General features: G+C 39.9%; 1 protein-coding gene across 1 annotated transcript; it reads right to left on the reverse strand.

Moving 5' to 3' along the window:
• Window positions 1-8267: 8267 nt before the first annotated feature.
• Window positions 8268-9212, reverse strand: LOC101122626 (olfactory receptor 52B4-like). The gene has a single exon (XM_004016699.2). It carries the CDS (start codon window positions 9210-9212, stop codon window positions 8268-8270), a length of 945 nt encoding a protein of 314 aa, XP_004016748.2.
• Window positions 9213-16997: the final 7785 nt, after the last annotated feature.

The raw sequence follows: 16997 nt of genomic DNA on the forward strand, positions 1-16997 counted from the left end.
TGGTCAGACACTCCCTTTGTTTCTCTAGTGTGCAGTGTCCCTCACCGAGATGAATAAAACAAGAAACCTGACTTTGTTGAGCTGCAGATTTATTTCTGAAGCTCTTATACTGATAGGAATGCACAGAGTCACTAAACTCCAAACTCCCAGACCAGTCAGAATTCTACCTTTGTTTAGTTGTTTTTGATGGCTAAGCATTGCCATGGGCACTATGGTCTTGTACAATACTTTAAGCCATACGAGGTGGGGAAAATCATTATTTTTTGATGAAATAGACTTTATAAAACAAGCTCTGCTAGATAAAAATTTCTGTTAAATTTGAATCACACTGGTATGTTAATTTAACAAATTTTCATTTAATTGTTTCCAGTGTGATAAAACACATAAATGATCCTAGTAATAATAAGTCATATTTTCTTATTACTTCATAGATATTCAACCTGGTCAGAAAGAACTTACATATAAATTCTTTTTATTCTCAAGAATCTCTCCTATATGAAAAATATTCTCTTGAAATTTTTTTCAGTTCAGTTCAGTCACTCAGTCGTGTCCGACTCTTTGCGACCCCATGAATCGCAGCACGCCAGGCCTCCCTGCCCATCACCAACTCCTGGAGTTCACTCAGACTCACATCCATCGAGTCCGTGTTGCCATCCAGCCATCTCATCCTCAGTCATCCTCTTCTCCTCCTGCCCCCAATCCCTCCCAGCATCAGAGTCTTTTCCAATGAGTCAACTCTTCGCATGAAGTGGCCAAAGTACTGGAGCTTCAGCTTTAGCATCATTCCTTCCAAAGAAATCCCAGGGTTGATCTCCTTCAGAATGGACTGGTTGGATCTCCTTGCAGTCCAAGGGACTCTCAAGGGTCTTCTCCAACACCACAGTTCAAATCATCAATTCTTCGGCACTCAGCCTTCTTCATGCATGTGTTTTTTAGAAGTATGTTGTTTAACCTGTAAATATTTGGATATTTTCAAGCTTTCTGTCATTGATTTCTGGTCTGAGAATATACTTTATAAGACTGGTATTTTTAAAATATGTTAAGGTGTGCTTTACAGCCCAGAATGAGGTCTTCTTGTTTGTTTTTCAGTCACTATGTCACATCCAACACTGTGACCCCATGAACTGCAGCATATCAGGCTTCCCTATCCTTTTATATCTCCCTCAGCTTGCTCAAACTTATGTCCATTGAGTCGGTGATGTCATCCAACCATCTCCTCCTCTGTCACCCCCTTCTCCTCTTGCCCTCATTCTTTCCTAGCATCTGGGTCTTTTCCAAATGAGTTGGTTCTTCACATCAGGTGGCCAAAGTACTGGAGCTTCAGCTTCAGCATTAGTCATTCCAATGAATATTCAGGGTTGATTTCCTTTGGGATTGACTGGCTTGATCTCCTTGCAGTCCAAGGGACTCTCAAGAGTCTTCTCCAACACCACAGTTCAAAAGCATCAATTTTACAGCACTCAGCCTTCTTTATAGTCCAACTCTCACATCCATGCATGACTACTGGAAAAGCCATAGCTTTGATTACACAGACCTTTATTGGCAAAGTGATATCTCTGCTTTTTAAAACACTGTCCAGGTTGTCATAGCTTTTTTTCCAAGAAGCGAGCATCTTCTAATTTCATGGCTGCAGTCACTGTCTGCAGTGATTTTGGAGCCCAAGAAAATGAAATCTGACATTGTTTCCACTTTTTCCCCATCTATTTGCCATGAAGTGATGGGATCAGATGCCATAATCTTAGTTTTTTGAATGTTGAGTTTTAAGCCAGCTCTTTCACTCTCCACTTCCACCCTCATCAAGAGGCTCTTCTTCACTTCTTTATTCACTTTCTGCCATTAAAGTGATAGCATCTGAATATTTGAGGTTCTTGGTATTTCTCCAAGCAATCTTGATTTCAGCTTGTGATCCAGCCCAGCGTTCTGTATGATGTACTCTGCATATAAGTTAAATAAGCAGGCTGGCAATATACAGTATACAGTATACAATTATACTTTTCCCAATTTTGAACCAGTCTGTTGTTCCATGTCCAGTTGGTTTCTCAGGAGGCAAGCAAGGTGGTATGGTATTCTCATCTCTTCAAGAATATTCCTCAGTTTATTGTGATCCACACAGTCAAAGGCTTTAGCATAGTCAATGAAGCAGAAGTACAATTGTTGTTGTTGTTTTAATTTCCTTGCTTTTTCTATGATCTAGTGAATGTTGGCAATTTCATCTCTGGTTCCTCTACCTCTTCTAAATACAACCTGTAGAATGAAGTCTAGTCCCGTGAATATTCTAGGTGAACTTGAAAATGATCTTTGTTCTGCTGTGATTGAAGATAGTACTCTACAAATGTCTATTAGAACATGTTAGTTCATAGTTTTGTTATATTAACTATATCTTTATGGATGTTCTGCCTGGCAGATCTATCAATACTGAAAGAAGGGTGATAAAGTTTCCAACTACATAATGGATTTGTCTCTATCTCCATGCAGTTCTATTTGGTTTTGGCTCACATAATTTTACTTCTACTGTCAGGCACATACACACTTCAATTGTTGTGTCTTCTTGGAGAATCAATAATTCTATCCTTCATAATGCACTTCTTTCCCCCTGAAAATTTTCACTGTTCTGAGATACGCTTTATCTCAAGTTAGTGCTTGCAAGGTATGTCTTACTCCATCATATTATTTTTAACCCATCTGATTCTTTACAGTTAAGATAAATTTCTTATAGACAACATATAGTTGAATTTTTCTTTATTGTGGTAAAACACACATACACAAAACATGAAATCTACTATCTTAGAATTTTAAATACACAGTACAGCATCATTAACTCTAAGCACAATGTTGTTCAAGAGACCTCTCAGAACCTTTTCATCTTGTATGACTGAGTCTATAGCCCACTGAACAGCAATTCCCTATTTCCCTCTCTCCCCAGTGCCTAGCAACCACCATTCTACTCTCTGCTTCTATGAGTTTGACTATTTAGACACCTCATGTAAGTGGAATCCTGCAGTATTAGTCCTCCTATGACTAGCTTATTCCACTTAGCATGGTGTCCTTGAGGTCTATTTATGTTTTGGCAAATGGTAAAATTTTACTCTTTCTCATGGATAAATATTGCACCTAGATGTGTGTGTGTGATACTACATATTTTTATCTATTCATTGGTACCTGGATAATTATGTTGTTTCCGTATGTCTCTTCAAGATCCTGATTACAATTACTTTTAATAGACATCCAGAAGTGGATTTGCTGGATCGTGTAATAGTTCTATTTTTAATTTTTAATTTTTTGAGGAAATTTAGTACTGCTTTTCACAGTAGCTGAACGAATTTACATTTCTGCCAACAAACAGTGCACAAGGTTTCCCTGTTTTCCACATCCTCCACAAGCTTGCTTTCTCTTTTTTATTAAAATAGCCTATTTCTATAACATAGCTCTCTCTTTTCTTTTTTAAAAAAACAAGTGTGAAATGATTAATAATTTTGGTCTTGATTTTCATTCCCTGATGATTTGTGATGTTGAGAAATTTTCATGTTCCTTTTGATTCTTTGTAAGTCTTTTTTTTTCTGACTCTGACCCCATGTATATGTTTATTTTTTAATATAAATGTATTTATTTACAATATTGTATTGGTTTTGCCATACATCAACATGAATCCACCACGGGTATATACGTGTTCCCCATCCTGCACCTCCCTCCCACCTCCCTCCCCATACCAGCCCCAAGCATCCTGTATCATGCACGCAGTTTGGATATTTTTGCTATGGAGCTGTATGAGTTCCCTACATACATATTTTGGATAATAACCCTTACAAGATATGTGTTCTGCAAATATATTCTCTCATTCCATACTTTGCATGTTTATTTCATAAATTGTTCCTTTTGCTGTGCAAAACATTTGAGTTAGATGTAGTCTCACTTGTTGATTTTTGTTTTTGTTGTTTGTGCTTTCGTGTCATACATAAAAAATTATGGCCAAGATAAACTCAAGAAATTTTTTCCTTTAGGAGTTTAATGGCTTGGAGTCTGAGTTTAGGTCTTTAATCCATTTTGAGAGGCTTGTATGTGTGCATGTGTGTGATGTATGATGGGCATCCAATTTCATTTTTTTCCTGATTACCCAGTTTTCCTAATATTATTTGTTAAACAGACTATCTTTCTCTGTTGAGCATTCTTGACCATAGTTAACCAGATATGTAAAAGCTTATTTCTGGGCTCCATTCTGCTCCACTGGTTTGTCTGTTTTTATGACACCTCATGCGAAGAGCTGACTCATTGGAAAAGACTCTGATGCTGGGAAGGATTGAGGGCAGGAGGAGAAGCAGACGACAGAGGATGAGATGGCTAGATGGCGTCACTGACTTGATGGACGTGAGTCTGAGTGAACTCCGGGAGTTGGTGATGGACAGGGAGGCCTGGCATGCTGTGATTCATGGGGTCACAAAGAGTCGGACATGACTGAATGACTGAACTGAACTGAACTGAACTGATGCCAATCCCATACTGTTCTGATCAATACAGCTTGGTAACAGTGTTTAAAATAACTACAGAATTATAGGTAGTTGTAAAAAATAATATAAAGAGTAGCCCCTCATACAATTCACCTAATTTTACCCAAGAGTAACATCTTGCATAACTATAGTAGAATATCTAAACAAAAAATGACATTAATGAAATCCACATATTTTATTTAGATGTTAAAAATTTTTACATGCACTTATTTCAAGGGAGTGGTTCTAGACAATTTTATCAAATGTATAGGTTTTTATAAGCATCAGCACAATCAACAGAGTGTTCCTGTTGGGCTCCACAGCTTTTGAGACCTGTGCTTGCCCAGATTTAAGATGGAAAAAAAGAGGACTTCCCTGATAGCTCAGTTGGTGAGGAATCCACCTGCAATGCAGGAGACCTGGTTCCATTCCTGGGTTGGGAAGATCTGCTGGAGAAGGGTTAGGCTACCCACTCCAGTATTCTTGGACTTCCCTTGTGACTTAGCTGGTAAAGAATCTGTCTGCAATGTGGGAGACCTGGATTTGATCCCTGGGCTGGGAAGATCCCCTAGAGAAGGGAAAAGCTACCCACTCCAGTATTCTGGCCTGGAGAATTCCATGGACTGTATAGTCCATGGGGTCCCAAAGAGTCAGACATGACTGAGTGACTTTCACACACACACACACACACACACACACACAAAGATGGAAGAAAGAGTCCAGAGTCAGCAACAGAGACGTCAGTGGTATAATGGATGGGGGACTTAAATGTCTGAGGCAAGTTCCTTGCATGACACCCACGGTAAGTGGGGGTGACAGGAAGAACATGGTGGCAAACTTTGCTCCCTGGAGAAGGGGAGATTACTAGTTAGAGGGGAATTGACATCAGGTGGGCTCATTAGTTACCAGGAAACCAGTAAATGGGGCATGTCCCCTCACTGTCCCTTTGATAAGAACAACAACTATCTGGGGTCTGGGGAAAGTATGTAGGAAGGTCAGTTATATGAGTAGGGTGTAGGTAAAGAGGCACTGGTTGGGCAGGGGATGTACAGAGAATGGAGGAGACTGACATGGCATCTTGCTGGAGACCCAGAAATTAGACTCATTTCCCAGTGAGGTCAGTGCTGTGGCTCAGCCCTCGAAAAAATTTCCGTTTACTAGGACTGGGGAGGAAATGTAAGGCATCTAACAGTCACAATACAGGAGACAGCATGACAAGCAAAATACAAGCAGTAATCACATCTGAGATAATACTACACTCACCTATGGTTTTTTTGTCCTGGTCTGCAGTAATAGTCAGAAAATTCAAGTTTTCAGTAAAACAGAAACATTTACAAAATCATGTTTTATAAGAGCCACCTCTGAACCACAGCTACTCCGTTCTGAATTTCAAATGAGTTCCCTTCCTCAGTGACCAAACCAGCTGTACAATGCATGTCTGAAAGGCCACAAAACAGGATGCTCTGGTCAGCAAAATTTAAGTTAAACTATACAGAAGCCAGAATGACTTTCCCAGACCTCAGTAGGGCAGAGGTTTCCACCATTCCCCCTTTTGACTAAAAACCTTCCAATAGAAAACACTTCTGATCAGAATATTAATTCAGAGATGCTGGGGTGCTGACTGCTACACCAGGTTCAGATCATGTTCATCTGTGCTAAACCTCCGTTATATTCACCCACTCATTCACGTTGGGGGGAAACTAATCAGAATGCATGAGGCCGAGACATATGTTAATGAGGAAACACTTTAGAGGCCATACATTTGTTTTAACTTTTTATTTTGTGCTGAGGTATAGCTGATTAATAATGCTGTGATAGTTTCAAGTGAACAGTGAAGGGACTCAGTCATACATATACATGTATCCATTATCCCCCAAATTCCCCTCCCATCCAGGCTGCCACATAACACTGAACAGACTTCCATGAGTTATTCAGTAGGTCCTTGTTAGTTATCCACTGTAAATATAGAAGTGTCTACAAGTCGATCCCAAACTCCCTAACTATCCCTTCTCCCCATCCATCCCCCCAGAAATCATAAATTTGTTCTCTAAGTCTGTGAGTCTCTGTTTTGTATATAAGTTCATTTGTGTCATTTCTTTTTAGATTTCACATATAAAGAATGTCAGACGATATTTCTCCTTCTCTGAAATTACCTCACTCACTATGACAATCTCTAGGTCCATCCACATTGCTGCAAATGGCATTCTTTCATTCCTTGTAATGGCTGAGTAATATGTACATATCACATTTTCTTTATCCATTCCTCTGTTGATGGACATTTAGGTTTCGTCCATGTCTTGGCTATTGTAAACAGTGCTGCAATGAACATTGGGGTGCACGCTTTCTTTCAGATGTTTTTCTCCAGATATACGCCCAGCAGTGGGATTGCAGGGTCATATGGTCACTGTATTTTTAGTTTTTTAAGGAACTTCCATACTTTCTTTATAGTGACTATACCAATTTACATTCCCACTAATAGTTTACATGGGTTCCTTTCTTTCCACACCCTCTCTAGCATTTATTATTTGTAGAGTTTTCTCATGATAGCTATTCTGACTGGTGTGAGGTAATATCTCATCTTAGTTTTGATTTGCATTTCTCTAGTAATTAGTAATGTTGAGCATCTTTTCATGTGTTATACATTTTATGCCATTCACAGCAGCAACAGCAAGTCTCATGTTCCTTTGAGGTGGAACAGTTTTTTGAGTGTGCTCAGAATCAAGGTGACCTTAAGCTTTGTGAGGGTTTCAAAAGGTGCTAGAACGTTGTGAAACATTGGTGAATGGGTTAGCTTAATCAAGAAGTTCCAATCAAAGATGTGGAAAATCATCTCTCTTGCCCACATTGGTTTAACATTACAAATAGAATTGATAGTGAAGATTTAAATTGGGAAACCACCTGGTAAACCTCTCCTCAATCATTAATAACTTTGGTGCTTCCTCAGGATTGCTGAGGAAGAGGGTTTTCTCATTCTATGGAAGTTCATTGAGATGGTATTGAGTTTGGGGCTACTCAGATCTTTGTGGTCTCTTAAACATGCTTTTCTGATGCTACTGGTGCGAATACATTAGAATAAAATGTTTTTCTTTCCAGAAAACTTTTTCAAATATTTGTCAAATGTAAATTGTATATTTATAAAGTATACAATCAGATGATTTGATATATAAATATATCAAATATACATATATATATAGCAAAATAATACAATCAAGTTAATGAACATATTCATCACCCTTGTCATAGGTGGAACTTGTGTATGTATGTGTATGAGTGTGTGTGGTGAGAAAACATAATATCAACTCTCAAGTTAACAATTTTCAAATATACAATATAGGATTATTAGAAACAATGCTATCCATTAGGCTCCAGAAGTTATACACCCTGCCCAACTGACAAATTGTACCCTTTTTATATGATTGTCCAAGGATGTCACAAGATGTCTCAAACAGTGGGAAACTCAGTCAAGAATGATTGAAGAAATTCAAAACCAGAAATCAGTACTCACTTCATCTTTTACCAAATCAAGCTAATGACATGAAGGATACATGATTTAGAAGCTCACAGGCTCTATGTAGGACACACCATGCTCAGTCAAACATGGTACTACTCTCTGTTGCTTTGATAGCAGAAGATGTAAACTCTGAAATCTACCTTGTGACCTCCCCTGGAAACAGAATTCACTGAGACATTTATGTTTCAGTTTATCAATAGTGTTTCCACTCACAACATCTGTAGTCCATATCATGAACAGCTAGAGATGATGAAAAGTCTGATCCTCCTTTGGAGTTATTTCTGCTTTGGAAAAAATATGTGAGCCACCTGCTCCCGGATTTGCTTGGTCTTGATCCCATAAATGATAGGGTTCAGCATAGGTGGAGCCAGAACGCAGACATTAGCCAACAAGATGTGAATATGAGGTGGAATGTGACGACCAAACCTCTGAGTCAGGATCGTGAAGATGGCAGGTCCATAAAAGAGAATGATAATGCAGACATGAGAGCCACATGTGTTGAGAGCCTTGTGGCGAGCGTCTTGGGAAGACATGTGGAAGACAGCATGGAGAATCAGCACATAGGAAACAAAAATTAGCAGGGCATCTAAAACCACTGTTAACATTAGGACAAAGAGTCCATACCAGATGTTCACTCGAATGTCATTACAAGCATATTTGGCCAAGCCAATGTGTTCACAAAAGGTGTGGGGTATGATATTATTTTGGCAGAAATTCAATCTTTTCAAAAGGAATATTATGGGAAAAATTGTACAATAACTTCTGAGAAAGATGGTAACTCCTATTTTCCCAATCAATGTGTGTGTAAGAATAGTGCTGTATCTCAGTGGAAAGCATATGGCAATGTAGCGGTCAAATGCCATCACCAGCAAGATCCCTGACTCAGACATGAAAGTGCTGTGTGTGATGAAGAACTGGGTGATGCAGCGATCCAGGGAGATCTCCCCAGCATGGAACCAGAAGATGGCCAAGGCCTGAGGGACTGTGCACGTAGAGAGGACAATGTCTGCTCCAGCCAGCATGCAGAGGAAAAGGTACATGGGTTCATGAAGGTTGCGCTTTGTGAGGATAATGCAGATGACCAGACTGTTTCCAAAGAGGGCAATAGCATAGGAAATGAAGAAGGGGATGGAGATCCATATGTGCTGGTCCTCAAGGCCAGGGATGCCCAGCAAGCGGAAGACTGTGTGGCTAATACCAGTGTGATTTAAAGTCATCATGTCTAGAAATACTACTAAATACATCACTTCTTATTCACATACAGAGATGAAAACACAGGTTTTCCTAATCTTGGTGAAAGCAGCAGGAGATTTTGGCATATTCCATACTTCTGCCTTCTTTGAACATGCAAATAATAAGACATATATAAAGGTGAATAGAATATGTTCTGTAGCCTCAAATGCTGCTCTGGTTAAAGGAGATACAGGTTTCCAACTAGTCAAATAAAAAGATATTGCTGTATGTCTTTTCCTACCAACAGATGGGTATCAATATACAGCAGGGACCATGGTACATCTCTGGGAAGGCAGTAGCAAGATTGTAATTGAACTTGACATTGAGGAGTTTATCATATAGCAAAGAAAGAAAAGAAAAAGATGTATTCTTGAAACATTTTCAGTCAGGGTGGCTTAGACATAGAGAATACTGGAGAAGATATGGGAGGATTTGTACAGGCAGATTTTTCCTGATTGTGAAGGACATTGATCACAACTTTACACTTAGACTCAACCATTTACATGGGGACCAGCCATTAGATGTCATGAAGTTATCCATTTAGAACAGTTGATCTAGTTTTTAAAATTATCTGTGGAGGTTTACTGAAACAGTAGTTGATGAGACAGGGTTCTAAATGGCCAATGGTGTTCCTGGAGTAAAATGGATCTGAACCTAATGCTCAAGGAGGAATTAAACTAATATCTATTATGCAACTGCTTTATGCCAGCAGCTGGAGTCATCATTTGGTATATGGTACTTTATATATTTTTGCACTACCATGTTGACTATCCATTCAAGGAACTGGATATTATCTCCATTTCACTCTTAAAGAATATAAGACTCATCAAATGTGAATTATTTGCCAAATACCCCAAGGAAATAATTAATAGGTATGAGATTTGAAAATTGTGTGTTTACCACATATAGTAACCTCACTTGTGAAGAGGGTCAAAAGGCCCTACGAGGTGCCATTGACAAGGCCTATGTGCCTGAGGTGAGGCACTCCTCCAGCTTACATCTTAGAAAACTAAGTGTAGAAATGACTGAAATTGAAAAAAGAAAGGTATCTCTTCTCAGAATGAGGAGGGAGGGCTGCATGATATTTAAAGTCCTTTTGCATGCAGAAATTGAACATCTGTTTCTTAGTACACTTTGATTCATTAATTAACTCAGTTATTCAGGTAATATATTTTGAGCAAAAAATATTTTCAGGCACCATATCACTAACCAGGGATAGAGAGGAGAAATGGAAATTTTTAGAGTCTTATAATATATACTCACAGTTTAAAGAGGGGCAAATTGTAAATAGACAGGTTTTAAGAATTGGAGACAGATGTGAATTCCTTCTATTGAATGAGTACCTTAAAATATTTGTCTCTTAAGATTGATCTTATACTCACTATAAACACTATATTTTCTACTCCAGTTACCCTCGATGCTTCTAATTTTCCTATTTGGGGAGGAAAATCAACTCCTATAATCATGGGTGGGTGCTGAGAGAAAACGTCCTGTCATTAGACTGATCACTCATCAGTTGGCCTTGGGTCTAAAACTGTTGGGCTTCCCAGGTGGCTCTAGTGGTGAAGAATCTGCTTGCTAATGTGGGAGATGTAAGATATGTGGGGTTCAATCCCTCAGTCAGGAAGATATCCTGGAGGAGGGCATGGTTACTTCAGTATTCTTGTCTGGAGAATCCCCATGGACGGAGAATCCGGCAGGCTAGAGTCCATAGAGTCACAAAGAGTCAGACATGAGTGAAGCAACTTAGCATGTACACTGAAACTGTTTCCCATTGAGCACATGCTCCCCTCTGAGAATTCTCTCCAGTGAGGGCAGTCTGTCTCTTGCAGGAAGTGGAAAATCAGAAGGCAAGGGGAGAGCACCAAATAGAAACTTGTGAGTCCCACAGCCTGATTTTTTAAAAAAAAAAAAAAAGGAAAATAGATAAAGGCAAGAAGGAAGAAGCCAGGAAAGACAAATCAACAAGGTAGGGCTTCAGCGGAAAGTGAAGGGCGCTCAGTTGTGTCCAACTCTTTGTGACCCCATGGACTATATAGTCCATGGAATTCTCCAGGCCAGAATATTAGAGTGGGTAGCCTTTCCCTTCTCCAGCAGATCTTCCTGACCTAGGAATTGAACCGGGCTCTCCTGCATTGCAGGCAGATTCTTTACCGAGTTATCAGGGAAGCCCTAGAGTATTACAAAAGTTCACCACAGCCAGGAAGTGGAGACAGGGACTAAGAGGGAAATATTTAAAATCAGAGCCATAGAAAGAAGCCAGAAAGCTAGGGTTAGGGAATTTCCCTATGGGACTGGTGTCCCGATGAAGTAACTTCAGTCTGAAACAAGTTAATTCTTAACACCCTACTCAAATGCCTCCTCCTATTTCTCACACACAGGCAAGTCTCCCTGGTAGCTCCCCAAAGCCCCTTCCCACACCCTGTCTGGGGAAATCCCACACAGATCCTTGTCGTTTTCAACATCTTTCTCATATTTTGCCAAGTGATCTACAGTAAGTCCATTTGTTTTCTATTTCTCATGCCAAGCCTAATTCTATGGCACCAATTATTTAATGAATGATATCTCCTTTTCTGAGGCAGAGAAAAGGCAGAGGAGCCAGAGATCAAATTGCCAACATCCGCTGGATCATCAAAAAAGCAGGGGAGTTCCAGAAAAACATATACTTCTGCTTTATTGACTACACCAAAACCTTTGACTGTGTGGATCACAACAAACTGTGGAAAATTCTTAAAGAGATGAGAATACCAGACCACCTCACCTGCCTCCTGAGAAACCTGTATGCAGGTCAAGAAGCAACAGTTAGAATCAGGCATGGAACAATAGTCTGGTTCCAAATAGGGAAAGGAGTGCATCAAGGCTGTATATTGTCACCCTGTTTATTTAACTTATATGCAGGATACATCATGAGGAATGCTGGGCTGGATGAAGCACAAGCTGGAATCAAGGTTCCCAGGAGAAATATCAATAACCTCAGATACACAGATGACACCACACATGGCAGAAAGCAAAGAACTGAAGTTGATGAAAGTGAAGAGCAGAGTCAAAAAGCTGGCTTAAAACTCAACATTCAAAAACTAAGATCGTGGCATCTGGTCCCGTCACTTCATGGCAAATAGACGGGAAACAATGTAAACAGTAACAGACTTTATTTGGGGGCTCCAAAATCACTGCAATTGGTGACTGCAGCCATGGAATTAAAAGATGCTTGCTCCATAGAAGAAAAGGCATGACCAACCTAGACAGCATATTAAAAAGCAGAGGCATTACTTTGCAGACAAGTCTGTCTAGTCAAAGCTATGGTTTTTCCAGTAGTCATGTTTGGATGTGAGAGTTGGACTATAAAGAAAGCTGAGCACCAAAGAATTTATGCTTTGAACTGTGGTGTTGGAGAAGATTCTTGAGAGTCCCTTGGACTGCAAGATCAAACCAATCAATTCTAAAGGAAATCAACCCTGAATATTCATTGGGAGGACTGATGCTGAAGCTGAAGCTCCAGTACTTTGGCCACCTGATGTGAAGAACTGACTCATTTGAAAAGACCCTGATGCTGGGAAAGACTGAGGGCAAGAGGAGAAGGGGGCGACAGAGGAGGAGATGGTTTTACCATTACCAACTCGATGGACATGAGTTTGAGAAAGCTCCAGGAGTTAGTGATGGACAGGGAAGTCTGGCATGCTGCAGTCCATCGGATTACAAAGAGTCAGACATGACTGAGCGACTGAACTGAACTGATCTGCTAATTTGCTAACTTTCAGTAACTTCACCTGGTTCATATACTCTCAACCTCCCTTTCCAGACCTCACCCTTCACTTCTGCTAGAAGTACCTCTGTTTAGTATCATTCCACACATATTAACATCCTCCAAGGGTCCTGCCCCTCTAGCCTGTTTAGGACATAACACCTACCCAGTCCTTACCTTGATCCTTAAACCATCTCTACCTGTAGATGTCTAATCACTCCCTAGCCTTAGAATGAGTCCTCAGAAACAGAACTTCAGTTGGATATATAAGTCAGCTAGTTGCATGGCAGGATTTGGGCTGTTTATTCTCCTTGATGTGAGCCCTTGAGATCAGCACTTATCCCAGGACTCCAGGGACAGAACTGTCTCCACCAGCCTCACCCTTTTCCCAAATGTGCTGTCTCTAAGACACCTTCACATCTTCTTCACTTCCTCCTGCTCCTTTTCTCTCTTACTTCTTTCAGATGCTCTGATTTTTAAAAAATGGTTTATCACCTAAGCTAGTTTTTTTTGTATACCTATTTGAAATGAACTGAGAATGCAGACAGAGTCGGACATGACTGAAGTGATTTAGCAGCAGCAGCATGGCTGATTCATGTTGAAGTTTGACAGAAAACAACAAAATTCTGTAAAGCAATTATCCTTCAATTAAAAAATAAAGAAACTAAAAGAACAAAAAAAAAATATCAAGGGCATATAAATTTAATGTAATAAATGCTGTTTTGATGAACTGAAATGAGACTGTCTCTGTGAGTCTAGTGCTAAACCCTGTAGCTCAGATTCTTTTGAGTTTAGCAAGTATCATCAACTCTGTACCCTATTGTAACTCATCACCACTTTTCTATATTCTTATTACTGTAAAAGTAGGATGTCATTTTGTCCTTTATCTTACACTGGACATCATTTACATGTGAATCCTGCCTGTATTCTCTTCTCCTTTGAAAATTTCAAGTAAAATAATAATTGCTACTTGGCTCAATGGTGTTCATAAACACAAATGATAACCCTGAGTTTGCCTACTAATGAAAATTACCCTTAAGCTTATCTTTATTTGGTGCATTTTTAAAAAACAGTATAAAGTTTTTATTTTGTATTGGGGTATAGTGGTTTAACAGTTTTGTGATAGTTTCAGGTGAACAGTGAAGGGATTGTGTTAAATCTATTTTCAGTAAAAGTATGAAGCTTACAATTAATATGTACCAAAAATTTTTGATGTTTCTTCTTCATGAAATAGCTTGAAATTGAAAATGTTAGTTGCTCAGTCATGTTGGGCTCTTTCCAACCCCATCAACTATAGCTCGCCAGGCTCCACTGTCTATGGAATTCTCCAGGCAAGAATACTGGAGAAGTTAGCCCTTCCCCTCTCTAGGGGGGGTCTTCCCAACCCAGGAATTGAACCTAGGTCTCCTGCACGCAGGCAGATTTGGTATTTACCACTTGAGCCACCAGGGAAGCCCAAGAAATAGTTTACACTAAAGTTATACCCATCCTCAGTTTTTCCATGAGTTTCAAATTTCAGTAACATAAATAATGATGATTTTGCCTAAGGATATATAATTATATGTACTTAGTGCTTAACAGACCACATGTAAATCAAAATAATTTTGACATGCTCATATTTGCCTGCCTCCTTTGGCTACACTCAAGATTTTCCTCTCTATCTTGCTTTTTATTTTTTTAATTTAAATTTATTTATTTTAATTGGAGGCTAGTGGACAGGGAGGCCTGGCATGCTGCAATTCATGGGGTCGCAAAGAGTCGGACACGACTGAGCAACTGAACTGAACTGAATTACATTAAAATATTTTATTGATTTTGCCATACATCAACATGAATCCACCACGGGTGTACACATGTTCCCCATCCTGAACCCCCCTCCCACACCCTCTTCATATCATCTCTCTGGGTCATCCCAGTGCACCAGCCCCAAGCATCCTGTATCCTGCATCAAACCTACACTGGCAATTCATTTCTTACATGATAGTACACATGTTTCAATGCCATTCTCCCAAATCATCCCAACCTCTCCCTCTCCCACAGAGTCCAAAAGTCTGTTCTATACATCTGTGTCTCTTTTGCTGTCTCGCATACAGGGTTATCATTACCATCTTTCTATATTCCATATATATATATATGTTAGTATACTGTATTGGTGTTTTTCTTTCTGGCTTACTTCACTCTGTATAATCAGCTCCAGTTTCATCCACCTCACTAGAGCTGATTCAAATGTATTCTTTTTAATGGCTGAGTAATACTCCATTGTGTATATGTACCACAGCTTTCTTATCCATTCGTCTGCTGATGGACATCTAGGTTGCTTCCATGTCCTGGCTATTATAAACAGTGCTGTGATGAACACTGAGGTACATGTATCTCTTTCAATTCTGTGTGAATGCCCAGCAGTGGGATTGCTGGGTCATAAGGCACTTCTATTTCCAGTTTTTTAAGGAATCTCCACACTGTTCTCCATAGTGCCTCACTGTTCTCCATAGTGGCTGTACTAGTTTGCATTCCCACCAACAGTGGAAGAGGGTTCCCTTTTCTCTGCACCCTGACCAGCATTTATTGCTTGTATGTTGGTTACTACAAGTGAAATGACACAGAACATACAAGACACACAAGAGACAGACAGGACACCACTCTGGCCAGAGGAATAGAACTGGGCAAACTAATTGCCGTTTATTATTATAAAGCCCTCCTTAGGCAGAATTCCAGACTGTAAGAATAAGCCTTTTCAGTACAATGCAGGTGCATACATGTTATCGTACAGCAAAGGGGAGTGAAATCTCTGTCTACTGCAGAGTCTGCACAAAGCCCTCATCTCCCTCTTATCTCAAGAAGGGAATGCTCCCTCGTTTGCAAGGGACCATTAAACTCAAGGCTGTATCCAGACTCTTTGGCAGAACGCCTCGTATGCAAGGATGCTCAGCCTGAGCAGAGAGACCCGTTTGCAGGCACATCTCTGCTACCCTATTAACCCTTCACTTGTAGACTTTTGGATCGCAGCCATTCTGACTGTCATGAAATGGTACCTCATTGTAGTTTTGATTTGCATTTCTCTGATAATGAATGATGTTGAGCATCTTTTCATGTGTTTGTTAGCCATCTGTATGTCTTCTTTGGAGAAATGTCTATTTAGTTCTTTGGCCCATTTTTTGATTGGGTCGTTCATTTTTCTGGAATTGAGCTGCAGGTGTTGCTTGTATATTTTTGAGATTAGTTGTTTGTCAGTTGCTTCATTTGCTGTTATTTTCTCCCATTCTGAAGGCTGTCTTTTCACTTTGCTTTTCAACTATGTTGTGCAGAAGCTTTTAAGTTTAATTAGGTCCCATTTGTTTATTTTTGCTTTTATTTCCAGTATTCTGGGAGATGGGTTTTTCCAGTAGTCATGTATGGATGTGAGAGTTGGACCATAAAGATGGCTGAGCGCTGAAGAATTGATGCTTTTGAACTGTGGTGTTGGAGAAGACTCTTGAGAGTCCCTTGGACTGCAAGGAGATCCCACCAGTCCATTCTGAAGGAGATCAGCCCTGGGATTTCTTTGGAGGAAATAATGCTAAAGCTGAAACTCCAGTACTTTGGCCACCTCATGCGAAGAGTTGACTCATTGGAAAAGACTCTGATGCTGGGAGGGATTGGAGGCAGAAGGAGAAGGGGACGACAGAGGATGAGATGGCTGGATGGCATCACTGACTCAATGGACGTGAGTCTGAGTGAACTCCGGGAGTTGGTGATGGACAAGGAGGCCTGGCATGCTGTGATTCATGGGGTCGCAAAGAGTCGAACACGACTGAGAGACTGAACTCAACTGAACTGAACTGGGAGGTGGGTCATAGAGGATCCTGCTGTGATTTATGTCGGAGAGTGTTTTGCCTATGTTCTCCTCTAGGAGTTTTATAGTTTCTGGTCTTACGTTTAGATCTTTAATCTATTTTGAGTTTATTTTTGTGTGTGGTGTTAGAAAGTGTTCTAGTTTCATTCTTTTACAAGTGGTTGACCAGTTTTCCCATCACCACTTGTTAAAGAGATT

Source organism: Ovis aries, chromosome 15, assembly GCF_016772045.2.
Source record: "Ovis aries strain OAR_USU_Benz2616 breed Rambouillet chromosome 15, ARS-UI_Ramb_v3.0, whole genome shotgun sequence".
Taxonomy (NCBI): Eukaryota; Metazoa; Chordata; class Mammalia; order Artiodactyla; family Bovidae; genus Ovis; species Ovis aries.

Coding starts and splice junctions, on each gene's coding strand:
- LOC101122626 (XM_004016699.2), bottom strand. CDS start 9,212: ATGATGACTTTAAATCACACTGGTATTAGCCACACAGTCTTCCGCTTG.